Source organism: Glycine soja, chromosome 10 (assembly GCF_004193775.1).
Source record: "Glycine soja cultivar W05 chromosome 10, ASM419377v2, whole genome shotgun sequence".
In the NCBI taxonomy this organism is placed as follows: domain Eukaryota; kingdom Viridiplantae; phylum Streptophyta; class Magnoliopsida; order Fabales; family Fabaceae; genus Glycine; species Glycine soja.
The window spans coordinates 4469720-4492167 of record NC_041011.1 but is presented as its reverse complement, the minus strand read 5'-3'; the positions used below and the strand labels follow the sequence as shown (position 1 = coordinate 4492167).

At 33.2% G+C, this 22448-nt stretch overlaps 2 protein-coding genes across 2 annotated transcripts; both read right to left on the bottom strand.

The window, feature by feature from the left end:
• Positions 1-13868: 13868 nt before the first annotated feature.
• On the bottom strand, positions 13869-17172 carry LOC114372193 (zinc finger CCCH domain-containing protein 21-like). Its single transcript, XM_028329644.1, has 8 exons — positions 16777-17172; positions 16567-16651; positions 16308-16448; positions 16099-16187; positions 15694-15882; positions 15470-15600; positions 15160-15262; positions 13869-14437 (listed from the first exon to the last, which is right to left on the bottom strand). Exons 1-8 carry the CDS (start codon positions 16948-16950, stop codon positions 14261-14263), a joined length of 1089 nt encoding a protein of 362 aa, XP_028185445.1. The 5' UTR covers positions 16951-17172; the 3' UTR covers positions 13869-14260.
• Positions 17173-19655: 2483 nt separating this feature from the next.
• LOC114372465 (DNA topoisomerase 6 subunit A-like) lies at positions 19656-22448 on the bottom strand. The gene is made up of 2 exons (XM_028330029.1): positions 21834-22448; positions 19656-20686 (listed from the first exon to the last, which is right to left on the bottom strand). The coding sequence occupies exons 1-2, from the start codon at positions 22344-22346 to the stop codon at positions 19940-19942; spliced, it is 1260 nt and encodes a 419-aa protein (XP_028185830.1). The 5' UTR covers positions 22347-22448; the 3' UTR covers positions 19656-19939.

Genomic DNA, 22448 nt, shown 5'->3' with positions numbered 1-22448 from the left:
GAGAACTACCTTGCACTCCTAATCATGTTAAGATAAGATTGTCAATCTCACTAAGCATTTGTAATGAAGTCACGTTCGCTTTCTAGCATATCCGCCTAAACATATTATGATTTCAATTAGGTAAGTCAACCTTGATAATCCACTTGAATGCATTGACAACTCCTCAAAAAAAAAGAAAAAGAAAAGCATTCTTGGTTATTAATCCTTTGAATGGTGGATTTGAATGATAGAGAATGAAGCATGTTTTGGAGCATAAAAGTAGTGGGTCCCAGGCAGGTTTGATGGATTGCTCCGGTCCACTAGTGCCAAGGTGTAAAATGGTTGAGTTGGCCCACAAGGATCTTGCGGCTCCCAATAATTTCATGTTTCTTCCTTCTTTTTATTTTTTTTGTGGTCCTTGTTGGACAACCGAAAACACTTCTGGTTTTTTTTTGTTATCCATTTACTACGCAAGCTTTTTCTCTCCAACGGCCACGCGACACGTGGAATCATGCGTATCCACTTGTGAGTTCTGGTAACTGACTATTCCGTCTGCGTTTTTGGGTAGGCTGCTGCCGACTATTGGTTGTACGACAATTCTTATTAGGCAGTGAATGAAGTGATATATATATGTATATTATCATTATTGTGTACTTTGACGAATGACGACGGCTAGGGATTAGAAAGGATTAAATTTGTGATATTTTTAAATTTAATTTAATTAATTTTAATCGGTTTGATCAAATTGAATTTTGACGAATTTAAGTTTGAAATTCGTTAAAATCAATCTAATTATAATTGAGTTAAATTAAATCATCATATTTATTATTAAGATTTAGGTGTCAATGTGAAAAAAAGATAAAATTAAAGAATTAATTAAGATGAAATTAAAGTTTATGATATCTATCTAAAAAAAATAAAATAAAATTTAAGGATCATTTGGGATAAAATTTAAAATTTATAGAATTATAATGTCTAGTTTCAAAAGAATAAAGTTTAATAAAATAAATAAACGCGGCGATGAGCTTGTAAGAAGGAGTGAGGGCATGGAGGTCAAACCAGGAGAGGAAGTGGAGAAAGAAGTGGTAGCAAAGGACGTCGATGAGGGTGGTTGGGGTGAGGTGGTCATCAATGGCAAGGTAGACATTAGGGATGGCGAGAATAGAGATGGAGGAGTGGTTCGAGGAATCTGCACGAGGGGCGTAGCAGAGGTGAGGAGGGAGGTGAATTGGGAGAGCTTTGACACGATGGAGAGGATGGTGATGAGGTTGTTAATGTGTGGAGAGAGAGGTTTAGAGAAGGAGTTGCATATGAAAAAAAATGTGTGGGATAATAAAAAGTCAAAAAATATAAATAATATTTATTTTTACTTTTGTTAGACACTGGACAAAAAGTTGTATCGGAGTTTAGTAAGTTACAAGTTTTTGGGTAATTGTCTAATCCATCATTCTTTATTTTATATTGTCTTTCAGTCATTTTTTAAATCAAACGTTGCACAAATATTTTTTGTGTTGTTCAGTCCCTTATTTGTATCGAATCAAACATGTCCTTAGTATTGGATTGAGGTTATTGCTTCTTGCACTTTCCAATTGTTTCTTGCATTCCTTTTTTGCCTTCTAGAACTGTCAATTTAGAATGTAAATTGTAAAATTGTATTCTGGAATGATCAAATTAGGTCAAAAGAAACTTCCGAAAAGAGTGTATGAAGCAACTTGTGAAGTGCAAGAAGCAACAACTTTGAATTGGACGTGAACCGGATAATCAGGTTCCTCCAATAAGACCAATGTTTTGCCTTGACAATTGCTTTATGCACCTTTATCTTGTCTTCTTGCACCTAATCTTGTAAAATTATATTTCAGATTAGACTTTCTTTGATGTAAATTTTTTACATTTCAGAGAGACTAATCTGGAATATAATTTTACATTCCATAATAGTTTTTTTAGAAGCTGAAAAAGGTGCAGAAAAAAACCATAGAGGTGCAGAAAGCAATTGTCCTTTACCTCATATAGTCATACCGTCATATCTTATTGTTCCACCTTCAAAAGCCCAACATCATTTTTAACTTCAAAGAATCTTTATCTTAAAACAAAAAAAATTCAAAGAATCTGAACAAAACGGTGACAACTATGAATTATAACAAAAGCTGCTCTACGACTACCATTGTTGTTAACTTTTGCATACTTCCATTCGTTTTTGTTATTTATTTTATTAGGAGTTGGGAATATATTTTTTGCCTTGCTCTTGGCCGTGGCATGAGTTACCCATAAAGGTGAATGTGTCACATTTATTTTGTTTATAAATAATTCAGTATAAATTTTACAATATTACCTGGTATCTCTCCAAATGCAAAGAGTGTATGGATTAAGCTTATCCCCTCGGCTTAATTTAGCTGCTTACGTTTCTAAGATTATGTATGTGGTTGTGGTGTGATCTTAAAGTGGAGAAATGAAAACCATATAAAAATAATGATAGTTTTCTTTGCTCTTGAAATTTTGAATCTCATATAAACAAGGGAAAAGATAATTACATGATTTTACATTCATCCACATGGCAACAACTAATTTTTATTGTGATGATCTTTTAAGAAAAATTGTGTCTTGTCTTCATTTTCTTCACTCCAAGTTGAGTATTCTTGACAAGTACGTGAGCTGGAATCCTAGACGTTAATACTTGCCACTTTCTTAGGAGCTTGATCCATTCTATCAAGAGAACAGTGAGGACAAATCTCAGGTTCTGGAGCAGTCCTGACCAATTTCACTCTAACGGGGGCAATTATAATTGCCAGTTGCCACATTTGTTAGAGTTTTAGGTTTGAAGAAGCTTTGTGAACTTTTTGGTCTCAGACAATATTAGTGTTGTACGACCTTGGAGCATAGTTACACAATTATTTCAATAAAAACCCTGCATTCCGTGTGCTAAATTTACCTTATCATATATTGGGTATCGATCGGAATCTCTTTAAATTAGTCCTTATAAGAATAATGTAAAAAGTGACAAACCATAGCCACACCACCTAGGTGGTAACATAGTACATCGTGCAAGGAGAATTATTTAAGGAAATTTTAACCTGCATGATTAATATTAACCTATTAGGTGAGTGAAAGACATGACATGAAGGAAAATTTGTGTCCTACTGGACATTGCCTTATGCATTTTGGTCTTCTAAATTGACTTCCCTTTCTATATTTTGAAGACACGTATTGTTTCAGCATTCTTGCAACAAGTACGAGCACTTGCTTAAAGGTACAAACTAGGATGGAAACTGTGTGTCAAACCTGAGCAACTCAAGGACAACATCGACCATAAAGAGGTTTGAGGAGCTGAGAACAATGATGTTGCATGTCTCAAGATTATGGATAGAAGAATCCACTATTTCCCTGAGCCAGTTTATGAAATTCGACTCAAGATTGAAAATCTAACTGTTTAATTTGCAGAGTTCTAAGTTCTAATTACTGGTCCTTGAGTGCAGTGTGTTTCATGCTTAAACCTGTGAACCCAGATGTCCTATGGCTTTCTTTATCATTAATGTTACACATTTTTTGTGTAATCTTCCCCAAAAAGAATACACGTCAGGCTTGTCTGCCCTTCTGAATAAGGTCCCTATCATGGTAGACACCCAAAAAAAGTTCAAATCTCTACATTGGTTAAGAATCCCTTTTACTTTTATTCAAGCTTGTCTGGTCATTAAAAGCAAGGACTTGACTTGGTCTATAAGCCCCAGTTGCTTCATATTGTCTCTAGTGTCCTATTCAGCCTATTTTTCAGCGCATGTATAGTAATTAGTAATAATTATATGTTTCACTGTATCACAGACATGAATTAATTGGAAGTCTCCATTCTAATATGGAGAAAAATGATTTAATATATTCTGAAGTTTATAGATCATCAACGAGTGCATGAATCAAATGACATAAAATTATTTTAGTTTAACCAAACATTTCTACTTCAAGTTTTAGCTACGAAGTTGTATTAAATATATGTACCTTATTTGCTCATGGGCAGGGGGTGTTTGTTGGTTTAGGTAGATTAATGTCACATAAATACCACATGGTTTATTTTGTTTTCTTTGTATTTTACTATATTGTAGCACTTCTTGTATAATTTATTTTCTACTCGAGACAATTTTATTTTTCACGGTAGTCTTACCTAACTCGAGCAAAATAATTTTATAAATAAAAATAAATTAAGATTTACTAATTTAGAATTTTAAATATCTAAAAATTTTGAGATGAGATAAATTATCACCTAAAGTATTATAATATAGATTCTATTTTTTTGAGCACTATAGGTCCTAATCTTTTTAGACTTTAGATTAACAAGTTATACGTAATGATATGCTTAAAATATGATCATTTTAGTACTAATTTATTATTTTAAGATATCTGTTAGGTTTCCTCAAAATAAAAAGATATCTAACTGTTAGGTTGCTAGTATTTGGTGTTCACCATCATGCCTCCTATCCTATCAAATAGATTTTTCAACGTGCATTGGAAAACAATAATCCACTAATCACTTTATCTTATGGCAGAAAAACCTATTTATCACTTAAATGACTATAAACTTTCATGTGTCATCATCAATCAGCACTAGCATATAAAAGGTATTCTTTCCACACTCTATTTTGGGGGCAAAGGGTACACGGTAACAGTATTCATTGTCTCAACTCTAAGTCTCTAACAATATAAATATGGTTCACCCATTTGTCTCACGCAAATACTTGACAGAATCTTGCTGTTTCTTTCTCTATTTGTCTCTGGCATAAACTATCTGCTGCTTCTGTTCTACCACTACGTATCCTCAAAACTCATCATTCATTTGAAGCAATGCCAAAAACCAATGATAATATTGATTCTCCAGCTGCTAAGATGGTTAGAGTGCCTCCAAGAAGAGGCCAAATCAAAGCAAAAATAATGATCAACTTGGTCAGAATGGTAGAAGAAGTAGGGAGAGCAATGTGCAGAAAGGAAAAGGTAGCAGAGGAGTCACATCCTTCAAAACCACATGACTCTAGTCTCTAGTCATGCTTAATTCCAGAGAGTCATTAGCACTATGTTGCTTAGATAAACTACCAAGTTCATAGAAACTCCAACAATGTCTCTAAAATCCTTCAATAATAGTTTGTTTTCTGTATTATGCCTTTGCAGCAGCATAGCATGAGGATAGTAATTCTAGTCTTCTATGGTACTTTATTTCTGTCTTTGTAATAACCGTACCCCTGTTACTACTTACTTGACATGCATGTATCTCACCTCAAATTATATAATCTCGTGATTTCAAGCTTAAAAGTGAGTAATGCAGAATGCACTTTTTCATTATATGCCTACTCTTATTTTAATGCTGCCCTGTATAATGTATTTGCAAATTTGATATGGTAAAGCAAGCTGACGTTTTTGGTGGGCTTCTTTTGGGTTTTGTCCTGCATGGCTATGCTCTAACTGAATAAATAGAAGTTCATGGATATGCCAAGTGAACTGTTAGACCTACATGGTTTTATTTCTTCACATGGATGACAAATATGTTGGTAGGCCTTTAATAAGAGTGGACATATATTCTCCAGTCCTCATTTTTTATTATTTGATGATTGATGTGATGGGAATTAGCAAGATCATATTCCTAATCTTGTGACATAAAATGGGCACTAGATATAAATGAAATAAGTGAAAGTAAAAAAATGACATTAAAAAATCTTTGGTGAATTATTTGGGGCAGTCTTATTTTAGGTTGTTCTACTAACATTTTTAACTATGATTTTTTATATGAATTTCTTAATTATCTTTTTGTTACATACAAACTGACACATTACTTTATTTCGCCTCTTATAATAAGCAACCTCATTTTTCCTAATGTCAAACCCATGACATTTTGCATAGGCAAAATACCATACATAGTCATCCTGTTCACTTGCAAACAACATCTTACGAACATAATCAACTCTAATGTTGATCAAATTTTTAATTTAGACTCAAAACCATCAACATTTTTTTCCTCACCCGCTTAATCATTAGTGTCATTATCGACATTTGTCTCAAACTTCAGTATCGTTATCACTCTCCCTCTCCTTCACCCTCTTCCTCTCATTATCACCATGACAATGTTTACAAGTCTTCATATCACTCGTTAACATCAAAACCATCTTCCAAATTAGCACATGGTTCCTCAACTATCTTCTCCATGTGTAGTAAAGAACCAAATAAACAAATATGTACAAATTTTCAATACAATTCATTTTACAAATTTCTTCCTAAATAATCAAACATATAACTTACACAAATACATAAACACTTTTCAACAACATACGACACACCACTACAACAAAAAAGACGGAGTTACTCAACTACTCACCGTAGATCATCGACTCAGAAACTAGATCGTAAGCCAAAAACACTGGCATTGATGTCGTACTTTCATTGGGAATCCTACACGAAGAAAGATGAAGTGAACAACCACTGGCGGGGCCAAAGGTGGACCCAAAATCGAAAGTTAAGAGCTAACCTTCACTAAGCAACCTAATGGCGGAATTGGGATTGATTGTTGCACATATGGAAGACTTAGGGTTCAAAAACCAATCTAACTAGACATGGCAATGGGACGGGGCGGGGACTGGTATTGTCTCCCTAGTCCTCGATCCCGACTCCCCAACATATACCCGTACTCATCCCGATACTCAACGGGTTAAAATTTGTTATCCCATTCCCGTATCCGTCAGGTATCGGGTATCCCCGTCCCCGCCCCGTCCTCGGTTTAGATTTGTAATTTTTTTTGTAAAAAAATTATATTGAAAATCTAATTTAAAAAAATTGATGGTTACACATTTATTTTTAACTACTTGTATTTGTAGCGCATTTGTCTACAAAAATCATTAAGAAAAGAATCTTAAATTATGTAAAATTTATAAAAAAAAAAAATTAACAAGTGATTAATAAAATTTTAATAATTTCATTATCGGGGTGGGTATGGGAATGGGTATGGGACGGGTAGTGACATCCCCGTCCCCGACCCCGATTAAAAAAGTCAGGTAATCCCCGAACTCGAACCCGTACCCGGTCAACTCCGGTATTTCCCGTCAAAATCAGGACGGGTTTGGCAGATATCCACAGGTACGAGTTTCATTGTCATGCCTAAACCTAACAAATGGAAATGCACCAATGGGAAACAAAAACAAACTTCAATGACCTCTCCTTCAGACAAACTAATTTCTTACAAACAAAAATTAAAATCCTATAATAAATCAACTTGAAATTACAAACTTACCCCATGTGGCACAAATTACAAATCTCTTTTATGTGGACAACAACAAAACGTGACAATTTCTTATTGGTTCTACAATAGAGGGTATTACAACCCACTAAAACTTAATTGCACACATTAGTCCAATAAATATATCTTTGCTAATGAAAGTATGAGTCTATTTCTTTCTCATTAAGGGAGTCTCTCTTTTGATGCGAGGAAATTTCAATCCTATAATTTCAATAAGTATAGTGGAGGTATAATTCTCTTCTTGTTGGAAAGGATTACAAGTACTCTTACTATCACATGATATAATAAAAAGTTACTTTTTAGATGATACTTATTGCTTAAGGTATTTCTTTCTTCAAGTATTGGCTAAGATATCTCTTCTTAGAAACTAATTGACATTAAATAAAATTATCCAACAAAAAAGAGAAGTTGCACTCCAAGAATTGAAACAGACGATGTAAAACTTTTCAACACCCTCTCCCCATGCGCTTGTCCCAAAATAGAAGATTCACAAAAATGTGATATAAGTTCTGATATTATGTTAAACTCTATCTTAAAATCTATTGGCATTAAGTGAACTTGTCCAACAAATATAAAAGTTGTATCTAAAGAATTGAGGTAAGCGGCGTGAGATTTTTCAACATTTTTCTCCTAAGAACTACAAGTTATTTAGGAGATATAAGGTTGACCCAATGGTTGTGAAAGAGTAAAGAGAGAAGGGAGAAAGAGGTCATAGGTTTAACTATCTCCTTTTTATATTTTTTGATGTTTTAGCTTTCTGTTTTTCTCAAAATAATTGATGTTTTAGAACTTTAAAGTTTAATGAGTATTTTTTTCCTCAAACTCACAACTAATGGTGTAGGTATCAAAGATAAAAGGTATTAAGTAAGGACATTTTAGTCAAAATACAATATCTTTTAATAACCTTGTTTAGCTTTCTTATTTCTTACCTACAATTTATTTGTATTTGATCGTTTATGGTTCTCTATTTATGAAGAAACTAACCTGCTTAGGAAATGAACCAAGAACTATACAATTATTGGGAAGGAATAACTACAGTTTGGGCAAAGATGATTAACTCTCAACTGTAAATTACTGCAGAATGAGGTCTCTGGAAGATCAAGTTAGTCGTATATTTCAAATCAAATGGCTTTTCAGATGAAAAGAACAAGAAAAGGCCAAAATAACAGTAGTGTGAAGAAATTCCAACTTTTAAAAACATAAGGGTCCATGCTCCATGGGTAACTGTAAAGCAAGACAAGAATGTTTGCGAAAAAGCACCTTTTTGAATTTTGTAACAAGATAATGCTGCCAACCCCAAGTCCACCACTTCTTTTCACAATAATTAATGAAAGTAAAATTTGTTGTAATTCATAGTTCATTTCATATCGTCCCGAGTTATTTTTCTCTTCTTTCGGAGGGGTAAATTCAAGAAAGCAGCTAAACAGAGAAATCCTAAGTTACATTTCTACGTTACAAGTTACAGCTTATTAAAAGGTTTTCCCTGGTAACTCCATTACCCATTGTGCTACTCAGTCAAATTTTAACATGGATCAAATCTTATCCTCTTGTATCAAATTTTAACATGACAATTTCCGCTGAAGTCATTGTATTTATATCTCTCTTTGATCAACATTAAATCCAAAAGAGAAATAAATATGAAATTTAAACATGACTAGCCTATTATGTAAACCGTAGATGGAAAATTCCACTACATGTTCTAAGGTTTTGAACTAAAAGCTCTGTTACAATAAAGTAGGAGATAATAATGTATTAATCTCCGTTACCAAAGCCTAATCATGATAGACAATAAAGGAAATGTCATTGAGTGCTCAAAAGAAGTAATGTCATAGTGTGTATATATATATATATATATATATATATATATATATATAACAAAAATTAATATTTGTTGATAAAAAAAATATAATAGTGTGTTCGAATATCTTTTAAAATCAATTCTCACCCCAAAATTAATGTGGAAAAATGAAAAAAGTTGAAGCAACAAATTCTTGAACAACTGCATTCATGATTTAGAATAGACTTGCTTAGTTCTCATCACGAATCCGAACAGTTCCACATTTTATTTCCTTATATTGAATATAGTGATGAGAGACTAATGTTGCATTTGGTTAGCTACTTAAATGGTTGGTTTTAGTCTTTGTTGTTCTCCTGTTTTTGTTAAGTAACGATGAGATAAATAAAAGGACCACAAATAAAAAAAATTGTTATACTTACGAAATAAAAAGTATATATAAGTCAATTATTTGAGGGCCACACCATGTGGAAAAATTCATCTTAATTTGTAAGTGAGATATTTTGACGACATTGAGAGGTTAAAGTAAATAAATTTGGATTCAAATTTTCGTCAAAAAAATATTTTTTTGACTCTAAGGTCAGATATTAAACATTAAAGTAATAACCAAAATGTATTAAAATAACATTTTATTGAAAATAGACTTAGGTACAAGATAGTGATAGTCTAGGTTAAGAATGAAAGAAAATAAGGAGGGAGAAAATTTGCTCCTTTATCTTGGAACATTCAATATTTTAATTCTTTTAAGTTTCAAAATTCATTATTGAAAGTTGACTATTTATGATTGTAATATCTTATAAAGGATATTTCTTTTACTATACATGATTATATTCTTAAAATTAATGACACTTTAAAAATAGCTTCAGTAGAAATATTATTTCTTGGATAAATTTAAAACAGATTGATTAACATTTAATATTTTCAAAAATATTTTAAAAAATTTAAATGTTTAGAAAAAGAAGAGATTGGAAGTAATAGTTACGTTAATCATAATATTTTTTTTTTCCTTCTCGCATGTATTCTTTTTTCAAAGACAACTCTATTTAACACGGTAAGAACTAAGAAGTCAAATACTGAATATGAACCATGTCTCCCCACATTGTTGTGGGAAATTCCCTTGAAACAATATTATTTACTTTATGTTACGTAAAAGTATGCATTTGTTTTTCATTGAAAATAAAATCAAAGACAATATCAATTTCAAAGTATAATAAATGTCAAAGAATTATCCTTTTATTTCTAAGTTTTAACCAAACACGAGGAGACTGCTATATCCTCATTTACTTATCTAAACTTAACTTGACAATTATTGAAAAAGCACGCCTAGCTTTAAGCTTTAGGTTATTCATGGTCAGCAGGGTCAGGTTTCAAATGAGAAGTACAAGCTGTTAAAAAAAAATAAAAATTAAACCATTTATTTATTTATTTTGTGGTATTTCAACCATATTTGACAGTTAGTTTAAAATCCAAGCTTATATTTTGCTATTTGAACATTGTAAAGAGACAACAGAATCAAATAATTATGATTATGTTCAATAAGATATTTTAATTAATTTTTAATTTTTTTATTAGTCGAAAATTTTGTTTTACAAATATATAAAACACAAATGAAAATCAAGTGTTTAAGACACAACTTATTTAATTAACACCTCTCATAAGCTAGAATGATTTTTTTCCTTCTTAGTTTTCTTTGGTTAAGGGTTTTGAGGTACGTAGTTACAGCAGATCAGAGACTTGGACCATTTACTTATGTCCCATTTTGAGGTACATGAAGGGTCCATATTGTTTTGGCATTTGTGACAAGGTTACTTGTAGAACCATGCTTCACCTGAGTGGGTGTGCACCAAAACTGCCAGAGAGGTGGAAGTATTTCGTAAACAGTAGTGCTCACTGATAAGAATATAAAAAATGGACCCAACAATTTCCGAGTGCGATATTTAACTTGACTGCGACATGGAGAGTGAGAGGTTCCATTTAAGTAATATTTCCACGCTTGATTTCTACATAAAAATTAAATAATCATAAATAAGAATTTTGACTTTTAAAAATTTATTAAAAAAAAATAACGTACCTTATATTTTATGATCTAATATCCACTACAAAAATTCATTTTAAATAGGTTTAAATACTTTTTTCGTTCTTCTGATTTAATATTTTTTTTTGTTCTTGTAAATTTATGATATTTTTATTTTAATCCTTATAATATATATCATTGTTAAAGTACTTTAAATAATATTTTTTCAGTGTTTGAAATATTTTTTTTACTATTTTTAAAAAAATACACTATCACCTACAAGGTTGGAATTCAATTTTTGACATGGGTTGCTTTCGGGTTAAGAACAGGTGATTCCTCATTACTCTAATGTGATAGTGTAAGCAGAGAAGAGACAACAAAGTTCAATTTGTCGATGTAACAGTTTTGTGTTTGGTTTTGTAATTGATAATGGTATTGTAGTGATGGGTTGTATATAAATGAAGTTGAAATTTGTGACACAATATTATCATATTGGAATAGGATAATTCTTCTTATTCTAAATCTTTATTTAACCTATATGCTCAAGTATATGGATCCGTACTTTTATATTGACTCACTCATTAAAAAATAATAGAAGTTTTGATTTTAGAAATAAAAAAAAAAGAGTCAATTAATTATGATCAAGCGTGAGTTTAAGGGGGGTGGTAATTGTTAAGTTCCAATTATTTGGATTGAATTGAAACATGAAAAACCTGAAGTCATTTACGACCCAAATGTATCTATCTAGGACTCGTGTTAACCAGTGTGTTGGATGGGGCAAAAGTGAGAGAATTAATCTATAAGAAAAGATATATATAATTCCCGTAATGAAAATAACATGTCTTTCTAAGACAAAACATCACAAAAGGAAGATATCTTTTTGGTTACCGTAATGGCATGCAACTATCTTTGGCACTTAAAAAAACAGTTCATGTGGCCCCTTTCAATTCAATTCAATTCAATTCAGAGATCCATTCTGTGTTATGTCTGCTTTCGGAGCACATTGTACGAAATCTTATCATACTGTTTCAAATTATTTGATCATAGAAAGCAATTTTCTATTTCCGGAAAATTAACCTAAAAGACTATTACTAAGACTGAAGAGACTAAAGAAAATTAGATAAAACTCATATTTCATTCATTGATGATAATGGTAAAAAAAGATACACTTATATAACCCTAATAAGGGATATTAATCAATAAATAATAATTATCCAAATGTCAGCATCATGTTATTTTAAGCATAAATAAAATAAAATTTATAATACAATTATTTAACATCATCCAATATAATCTTTTAATCATTTTAATTTTAAATATATTTGGGTCTTATACTTTTCTCAATTTATCAATTGCATGTAAAACCTACCTCAAAGGGTTATCCACTTTTGACACAGCATTGGTGTGTATCCCCAATTAAGATATGGGGGCAGAATAGTATTCGTGAAAAGATCAACTAAACAGGGTCTTCGAAATACATGTATAAACATTATATCCGATTTGAATTCAGTATATTGAGAGACACTATTTTCTACTCTTTAATTATTATCACTCTATTTTCTACTCCTTAATTATTATTAAGTATAAGTAGTTGTTTGGTTCTTTAACTTTTTCCGTTTCATTTTTGTTCTCTATCTTTTCAATTGATTTCAAATTAGTTTAATTTGTCGATTGCGCTTGAACATTTTTTAGTTTTGACTACCAAACTGCCACAATGACAAATTGAACTAACTTAAAATAAAACATTAAACATCAAAATGAAATGAAAAAAAAAAGGTTAAGAACCAAATTAAATAGAAAAAATTATAGGATCAATTTATTAATTATGCTTTATTAATATTTTTTTGTTACACATATAATTGAAAAAGAATATCTTAGTGAATCATCGAGATTTTTAAATTCCTCCAAAAGATACTCATGTGAATTGTCTCCTTCCAACAATGATTTGTATAAATGTTTATCAATTATTCCTATTATTTTTCTCCTTTTTTTAAAATAGTTAAGCTTTACCAATTATTCACACTTTTACTATTACACTTTCCTTTCTAAATTTTCCCCTAAAAAATATCCTGAATTCCGGAACCTAATGCACTCCCCTTGCGCTTCCTCCCGCTAGGATCCAGATTCTGCCAAATCGATAGGCCAAACTTAGCAAACGAATTGGTAACTTGATTAGCTTCTTAAAAATGTGTGATAGGCTGAAAAACTCAAGGTCACCTATCCTACGAAAAGAGTAGAAAATGAAATGATTTTTAGGTTATTTAATAGGAGAGGAAATAGATAAAACAAAAGGTAAACAAATTTTTTTTCCTATTGTTCGGTTGTGTAAAAAAAGGGGAAAAAACATAATATAAATAAAATGGTATAAATATGTAGTGAAAGAAAAGAAAAAAGAGTAAAAATAAGGATAATTTTAGTATTTTTATTACGCAAAAGCAGTTTTCTTCTTCCTTTTTGTACAAAATGGATGGATTAGAAAGACTAAATTACGTTAGCATGTTCTGGGATTTTTCCGGGTTGCACACAATACCCCTCTTTTAACGTCTACACTACAACAATCTCCTATGTAGAGTACACGAAGTAATATTTTTCAAATTAGAAGGTTAATATGGTATCAGTGTAATGTTTTTCACAGAGTATATTTTGTTCATCTAAAAAAGTAGGGTCTCTATAGTCCTATTTGTTCTTTCATAATTTCTTCCTATAAAAATATCAAACAGGTAAAAATAAACTGTTCTTGAAGTCTTTTTAAAATCCAAGAACGGGGTAAGAAAACTAACTCCACCTCAAAATCCCAAATATCCCCTAAAGCCCAAGGTATCTAGCTATAACATCCATAACATAACAAATACCACTTTATGCTTTGATGGTTTCAAGAAAATCACAAGCACAAGAACAATTAAAGACCCCTTTCGACATATAGAGGAAACTCATGTTCAAATCAGGTACAGTCTACACAAGACTACTCATTTCAAACAACAAAAATGTCTGTCTAAGGTCCAATAAGAGGTCTAACAAAAAAGGAAAGTGGATTATACCAAACTGCCATTATTCATACCAAATGCGATGCAGCAAATAGTAATATCATTATCACCACAGCCTTCATTCAAAAACCCTGCCTGGAAGCAAGGAGAGCGAGTGGCCACAGGAAAATGCTCTATTGTTCAGCAGAGGCATAAAAATATCACATGAAGATTGCGAAAAATTCTCCGGATTAAGCTTCAGCTCCTGTTTCCTTTATTTGGATTGATGTCTTGGATAAGCTTGCTTCCAATTCATCTAACTCATCCATGTCTAACTCATCATCGTCATCTATGTCATCAAGATCTTCACCATCAGAAGCAGCTGTTGCTGAGGAGCAGGGGCCATCTTCAGCAGCATTCCTATTCCCCTGAAGTTGGATCCAACAATTAGAAAAACGAAGTATACAGTTGATGTAAAAACATACCACATTACATACTTAAAGCATGCGTTTAAACTGCATACTGAATAAAGGAAGAATGAGTCAAGGGAGCTAGTGCTAGAGGCCAATATTCTCCTCTTGTAATGGTGAAGAAAGAAAAACTTCAAACTGGCAATAATTCATTGTTCAGGGCAGAGCTCCATGACCAAGGGAAAACACAATAACGTGATTTGACAAGAGTATTGCTTTAAAGGACAACCACATCAGCAACCTAGGTGCAAGCACTAATAAAGGTATGATTTTTATTCAAGAACTTTTACTTTTTTATTTTTGGAACTCGTTACTGATACATTATGGGAGAAGCTTCTTACTTCTACTATAAATGCTTATGGAGAAGTTTAATAGAACCTACATACCAATGCAATGGCCTTTTAGAAACAAGCACAAGTTGTGCACTACATAGCAGATACCACTCATCGTGGCTACAACAATGCAATTACAGCCAATTTTTTGTCTTTGCAATTGTGAAATTTTTATTTTGTACAAAAGCCACAACATTCCTGACATTGCACTTGTACTGCAGCTTTTTTTATGTGAATGGAAATCATCCAGCAGCATTTACCTCAGATTTGCATTTGCCAGGTTGGTTATCACAATTCAAACTATATTAAATCAAATTATGCAGAGAAAGACATGAATAAAGAACTTACATTCTGTTCAGTTTCATAAGATTCTGGTTCTCTCTGGTACACGTCATATGCTTCTGCATCATCCACAAACAAGCTAGCATTTGACAAAAATAGCTCCCGACCACTGCATTGAAGGAGAAAATAATGTAACCAGATTATCAGGGGAAAAAAGTAAAATATTGTCCACCTTCATAACCACTTAGAACATGTTTTTTTAAACAGGTTCAACAACATGCAGTTCCCTCACTTTTTCCCATTGAGTAAAAGAGGGTGGGGGGCATATATACATACATTTTACAAGTGAACCATAGGGAACAGATAGTGGATATACCTCATGCGATCATTCTTAGCCCTCTCTGCCTGTTGTGCAGCTATATTGGCATCTCTCTCTTCTATCTTCTTCTTCTTCCATTCAAAGAATAACTCAGGAGTCATAGGAGTTGTAGTTGCCACTTTGGCACGCTAAACCGTGTTAAGTACTTTGTTAGATAACCGGATACAATATTGACTATTTGAATGACATGGCTTATTGTAAGAAAAGAAGAAAAAAAACACCTGGTTTTCAATCTCCTCTTCAATTGATATTTTTTCACTTTCTTCCTCTAACAAAGCCTTCATTTGAGATTTCAAAACATAACCAGGTGGAAGAGCATGTCTATAATGGCAATTCTTACCACCATTGGGGCAGGCCCAAAACCAACCATATTGCTTCTTTTCTACTGCATCCAAAAAGTATTTACAGACCTGGACATAGCACACAAATAACACACAACAGTCATGTGGAGCAGTATAAGCCAAATGACAAATACAATTTGAAAATAATGCAATACCATCAAACATCCAAAATAAGCCCCAGAACATAGCAAAACCATAGTGAACCACGAAAAATGAAACCAAATATCAAACAAATCAATATAACAGTTACGATTCCAAGTTTCCTACAAATCTAATAAAACTTACAATGTCAGTTGGTTTATTCTGATTATACTCGGTTTTCTTCGACTCCACCACCTTCTCCAAGGTCTCCTGATCCCAATCCTCCATTGTTTCTGACAACAAAGGAACCAAATCACTGGGTTAGATAAAGAAAAGAAGAAAAAATAAAAGCCATCAAAACCAAAACAAAATGCAGCAAACAATAATAATCATCATTGAACTATAAGCAATACCCTCGTCACGCTTATCACTGTAAATGTCAATCTTCTCCCCTTTCCTCTGAACATTCAAATCATGCGAGAACTTGCATTTGAAGCCCTTGGCACACTGCCCCACTTTAAAAAACTCACATAATATGGACTTGGGATCAACACCTGCCCAAGACAAATTCAGATATATCAGGATCCACTTCCAGCAACACCAATCAATAAACCCATTGAATAAAAAAAAAAACTTTAAACTCAGAAATCAGAAAATTTCTAAAATGATTACCAACTGGCACTTTGGGCTGAGTAACAGCGATTTTGAACAACTCATTCAGCTCCTTCTCCTTGGCCTTATCTTCCTCCTTCTTTTTCTGTTATCAAATCAACATCACACATGTTTTTTTTTCTAATGTTACAATCCCATAATCGAGTTTATAATTAACAAAAAATCAATCAAAACAAAAAAAATAGAGGAATATATTATTATATTATATACCTTGGCATCGACTTTGGCGGCATCGGGCCTGGGCTGCACGGATTGCTTGAGGTTCTGGACATACTTCTGAACATTTTTGCTCTTGTTCTTGTTCTTGAGACCGAAGGTTTTGTCCTCTACAATCTTCTGCTTCTTCGCTAAATCAGCTTTCGATTGCTGCTGCTTCGGCGGCATTTTTTATCGGCATCAAAAATTAAACAAAAAATGTGTATATGATTTATTGATTGGTTCGATGAAATTGGGGAATAATCGAATTAGGGTAAGATGTGCTCGAGGCGAAGAAGATGGTTGGGTTAGGTTAGGGTTCGGAGTTTGGAGCGAAGAGCCTAGGGGTGGTGTAGATTCCGGAACTTACGAAGAGTTCGAATTCCAGATCTACCCTTCAAATGCACTCCGGTTAGGTTATTCTTAAAAAAAAATTTATATGAGGAAATAGTCCCTTTTATTTTTGAGAACGTGTGATTTGTTAATAAATATGGTGTGAAAGATGAAAATATAAAATTTAGTGTAAAAATTATGATAAATATATTCGACCGTTAAATTTTGTTTGTCATAGCTAATAAATTAGTCTACATGGCACATAGGAATGAAATAATTATCAACGTGGTCATGTTAATTAGATTAGACAAACAAGTTAGTAAAAAACTTATTTGTTGACGTAAATGTTAGTAATTTTTTGTTGGATGAAAATGCCAATATTTTTTTATTGAAGGAAAATGTCAGTAATTTTTTTTTACCTAAATGTCAATATGTTCAATTTGACCAAAATGTCAATAAATTATCATTATTGGACGAAAATGTCATTAATTTTATTAATGATGACGGATTAAAATTAACACCAAGATATATTTGTTGCACTTTTTATACTTTCGGAGATAAAATTTTGTATTTCCATCTTTTCGGGGACGTATTTGTTAGCAAATTATACATTCATGGATAAAAGTGATTATTTATGCTCCTATTCCCAGAGGATGGAAAGACCAAAATTCTAAGAAAATATTATATGACAAATATGTTTCAATGACAAATTCGTCCTTATAGATCATGTAAATGGTGACAGATGAAATTTAATGGTCTCATATATTTGTGACATTTTTACACTTTTGGAGATTAAATTTTATATTTTTCATCTTTCAAGAATGCATTTGTCAGCGAATTACATATATAAGGACAAAATAACTATTTACCCAAAATCTGAGAAAAAAATAAGGGATATTTCGGATTACAATTGCTTTTTTTCTCTTCACATTGTTTTTTTCCAAAAATATTTATAAAAAAAATTACTACTTGTAAGTTGTACTTTTGTAATACATATTATATAAATGTTCAATGAAAAAAATATTGGTAAAAATCAAGATAAATATTAGATGATTTATAATAATTCATATATCTTATTTAATTAATTATGTTAAATTCTTAGGTGAGTAGAGTTTATATAAAATACTAAATATATTTCAAAAAATAAATTCTAAAATATAATAAAATTATTTAATTTTCAAAACTTTATTTCTAAAATTACCGCATGAAATGAGGTTTTTTTTGGAGTTTTTTTTCTACTATTGGCATCCTAATTAATTAAAAACTCAAACTAACACGTATACATTACTATTACTATTGCTAGCATTTATATTGTTGTTTTTTTTTTCCCACTATTAGCATGTTATTATGAATCTTGGTGTCTCTCTTTTTCCCATGTAAAGTATCCTAATAGGCTAACATGTTCTTTATCATCTTATAACAAAATACATTATTTACATGTTATACTTTTTATAAAATAGAAAAAAAATAAGAAAAAGAAAAAGACATTTCAACATGCTTTAGCACTAGCAATATGAAATATTGACATAAATCACAATGGCCACTACATGGCAATGAGAGAGGGGGAAGGGGGGGTTAAAAAAGTTGGCATGTAAAATTAAACATTCACCAAGGTCTTAATCATGATTTCGATTATTACAAAAGTATTAAGGTTAATCATTTGAAGTTACAATTAGGAGAGGAATTTTTTTTGAAGAGGTCACCGAGAGGTGAGAACTATATGAGCATTTGGTTGGAAATGAATTCTTATCACAATTTTCAAGTTCAAGTAATATTTTGCATTAAGTATTTAAGTGTTTCCAAGCTCGGCTAATTCATAAGGAAATACCTAACACCGTTTCTTTAATCAATGATGATTACTTTTTAACCATTATTACTATGCGAATGAAACTGTCCACACTGTTTATTTGACAATTTATTATTCTACTTTCCTTCTTTCGAATGAGTCAGACCTATGAGATGGAATAATATGAGTTTCTTAGCCATGCAAACAATATTCTGTTCTCCTGCAGATTTTTAATTGTAAATCTCTTTCCTTCCGGTTAATCTATAAATATCTGATTTATGAGTCCGATGATCTGGCATTGCATATACTCTGTGGACCACAATAACATAAGTATCACTAATCAGATAGAATTCTTTCAGTTCAGAATTTGGAGCAAGATCAAACTCAAGCAATTCTAAAAAAACTCGAGTTTTATAATTTAATAAACTTGGTCCCCCGTTTACGGATGGAAGAACAAGAAAACAATACGACGGAAAATTATAAACTCGATCAGAAAGAGCATAGACCATCAACATAATCTTGGAACAATTTTCAGTAAAGGTTACTTAAAAATTCATCCACGATCCAGAGTAAATTGGGTAGACATGCAACAGCTTCACTAAGCTGTTGGGACAAACAGTGGCATAACCCTCATTTCAATTCTTAAATATTCTACATTATTCACAGGTCATAGCTAATCCTTCAACTGCAATTTCAAGGGCGAATAAACTTGTACTAATCGGACAAATAGAGACATATGATGCTTGATGCTTTGAGTTCAGAATTAGGAGCAAGATCAAGGAAAACTCAAGCAATTCAAAAGCACTCGAGCTTTATAATTTTATAAATCCAGTTGTCTGTTAACTGATGCAAGAACAATAAGACAATTATAAACTCAGTCTGGAAAAGCATAAGACCATCAACATAATTTTTTAACAATTTTTCAATGAAGGATACTTAAAAATGTATCCACATTCCAGTGAAAATTGTGCACAGATGTTATAGAATGACTAAGTTGTTGGGAGAAGTAGTGGCATAACCACCATTTTAATTCTTAGATATTACTACATTACTCCGAGGTCACAGCCAATCCTTCTGCTGCAACTTCAAGGGCAAATAAACTTCTGACAGATACTGAAAACCAAAGGTGCTCAAAGCCTGTATTTCAGCTTTTTGCTTAGTTTTGACCATCAAGGTCAATTCCTCCACCCAACCAGGGTTCTTTTTGACAAAATCCTCCTCAAGCAAGTCCTTGCCAGTCTTAATATCCTGCTCGGTCATCGGCAACCTACACTGCTCAGGTATCTTGTACTTGTCCAAATCACTAGGCCTAACCCCAAGCCACTTGATATCAGGGGTGGTTAAGTTGGCACTGTCATAAGACATGTTCTTTGACCCACAGCCATAAACCGACAGAATCTTCAACCCATAAGGATCACTGTCAACTAGAGCCAGCACCGGCAGCTTTAACTCTATCTTCATCTTCCTCAAGAACAGCCTAGTGGAAACATCGGGCTGCCCCTTTGCAGTCACAATTATGCATGGAAAGCGGTTATAGAACCTATCCTCAGCCAACCTCATATAAGCAGCATCCTTCTCCACCAACAGAATGAACAAAGCATCACTCTGCATATCCCCAACTCGATCAATATTCGGTGGAATTGCCTTCCCGCCCATCCCCATTTTGGTGCAATCAATCATATCCCCATTGTCACTGAAAATCAACCTCCCAACCACCACCCCTTTCTCTGCAGCCACAACATTGAGGCTGGACCGAGTGCACCCCAGCATGCAGGACACATCATCCAGAACAGCATCAGATTGGATCTGATTCACGCAAAATTTGGTGAATTGCTTATTTTTGTAAAAACAACAGCACTGTAAAAAAGAAGATAAATGATGATTTATTTATGGGTTAACAATGTTTTGTCCCTGTAAAATTGCCTATTGTTTGTTTTTGTCTCCTGACTTCTAAAACCTCCACTTTTCATCCTGCATTTTCTAAATACTCAAACTTTTGTCAGTCAGTCTAACTCTACTCCGATTGGATAAACTTCACCACAAGCATTTATAGGAGAAAAAAACAAGAAAGAAAAATGAAATAAGCTTCTAACATAAGCTAAAACTAGTTTATGCATAAGCCAATTTGTAGAAGTCCTCTCATTTAGCTTTTCCAAAAGTTGTTTTAACTTATGCATAAACTAATTTTAGTTTATGGGAGAAACTCAATTCATTCTTGTTTCTTATTTCCTTCTCCTGTAAGTGCTTATGCCTTATGGAGAAGTTTATCCAAAAACCTGGCCTAAGAATAAACTTTTCCACAAGCTTCATAAAATAAATAGCATGTTTGGTTTCAGAGTGTCAATATGGTTTTTAAAGTTAAATCAGAAGCAACATTCTAGCTTTCACGTTTTTCACCGTAATTGAGGAGATTTCCCTGTTTCAAACAGGTGTCCAATTCCAAACATGCTGAAAATCAACTTATACACATATTTTATGAAAGCTCTTTAGTCTAACTTCTCTAAAATCTGAAATACATAAGTTGATTTTGGTTCATGGGAGAACTTCAATTCACTTTAGCTTCTATTTTTCTTTTCTTATAGTAAGTGTTTACGAAGAAGTTTGTTTATCCAAACACGGAAGTTATTCTTAAGTTACTTGATGATCTTTCTAAGAGGTATACTAGTTATGGAACACACAGATTCCACCCCCTCGTCAGACAAACTATCAAGTAACTGCACGCTATCTTACCAGAGTTACATGCAGGGAGGAAAAGGGATTTAAAAACCAAAACTTCTTATTTGACATCTCTTTTACCGGATCGGCCCATTTTGGGGTAAAGTCAGAGATCAAATCACAGAACTTGATTAACGTGCCAACAACTTTTGGCGATGGTACATAGAGTCAAAACACCATTAACATTTTCATTAATTAGTTGTAAAAATGGTGGATGATATGAATAGATATATGATACCTGGTCCTGGAAGAGTTTGACGTCGGTGTAGAAGAGGTCACGCTTGGTGACGTGGATGCCCTTGAGGCAAAGCTGGTGGATGAGCTGCAGAATGCGGGCGGTGATGGCGGACTTCCGCACGGTGGAGATATTCGCGAAGGGGCGAAGAGAGGATTTGTCCTTGAGGACGATGCGGTCGAGCTCGGGGACGTAGAGCTGGTTGGCGGCGGAGCGGGAGGGGACGTCGAAGGAGAAGCCGTGGCCGGAGAGGATGGAGTGGGCGATCCGGAGAATGAGGGACTCGATGTTGGACTGCACGGAGGAGAGGGAGAGGTCCGCCACCTCGCGGCAGCGGAAGGGGAGGGAGAGGTCCTGGAGGGTTAGGGTTTGGGAGACGGAGGCGGAGGAGGAGGAGGATGAGGCGGAGAACTGCTTTAGGGTTTCCATGATTGCGGAGTCCGGTTTCAGCTTGTTTTTGAAGGGGAGCTCGTCGCCGGGGGGGTCCTTTCGCCGGCGCTTTTTGTTGTCTGCCATGTTGGGCGGGAAATGAAAATGAGATGGTGCCGCGGGTTTTGCGTTTTGGGGAGCTTAGACAGGGTTTTGACGCTGACAATGAAAGTAAGAAGAACTAAAAGG

Bases quoted from the DNA above. Each gene is read 5' to 3' on its own strand.
- LOC114372193 (XM_028329644.1), bottom strand. From the start codon at position 16,950: ATGCCGCCGAAGCAGCAGCAATCGAAAGCTGATTTAGCGAAGAAGCAG. The intron at 16,449-16,566 runs GTAATCATTTTA...TGTCTTGGGCAG, and splicing joins TCAGCCCAAAGTGCCAGTTG to GTGTTGATCCCAAGTCCATA. The intron at 16,188-16,307 runs GTATTGCTTATA...CTTTGTTGTCAG, and splicing joins CAGTGATAAGCGTGACGAGG to AAACAATGGAGGATTGGGAT.
- LOC114372465 (XM_028330029.1), bottom strand. From the start codon at position 22,346: ATGGCAGACAACAAAAAGCGCCGGCGAAAGGACCCCCCCGGCGACGAG. The intron at 20,687-21,833 runs GTATCATATATC...TGCGTGAATCAG, and splicing joins TCAAACTCTTCCAGGACCAG to ATCCAATCTGATGCTGTTCT.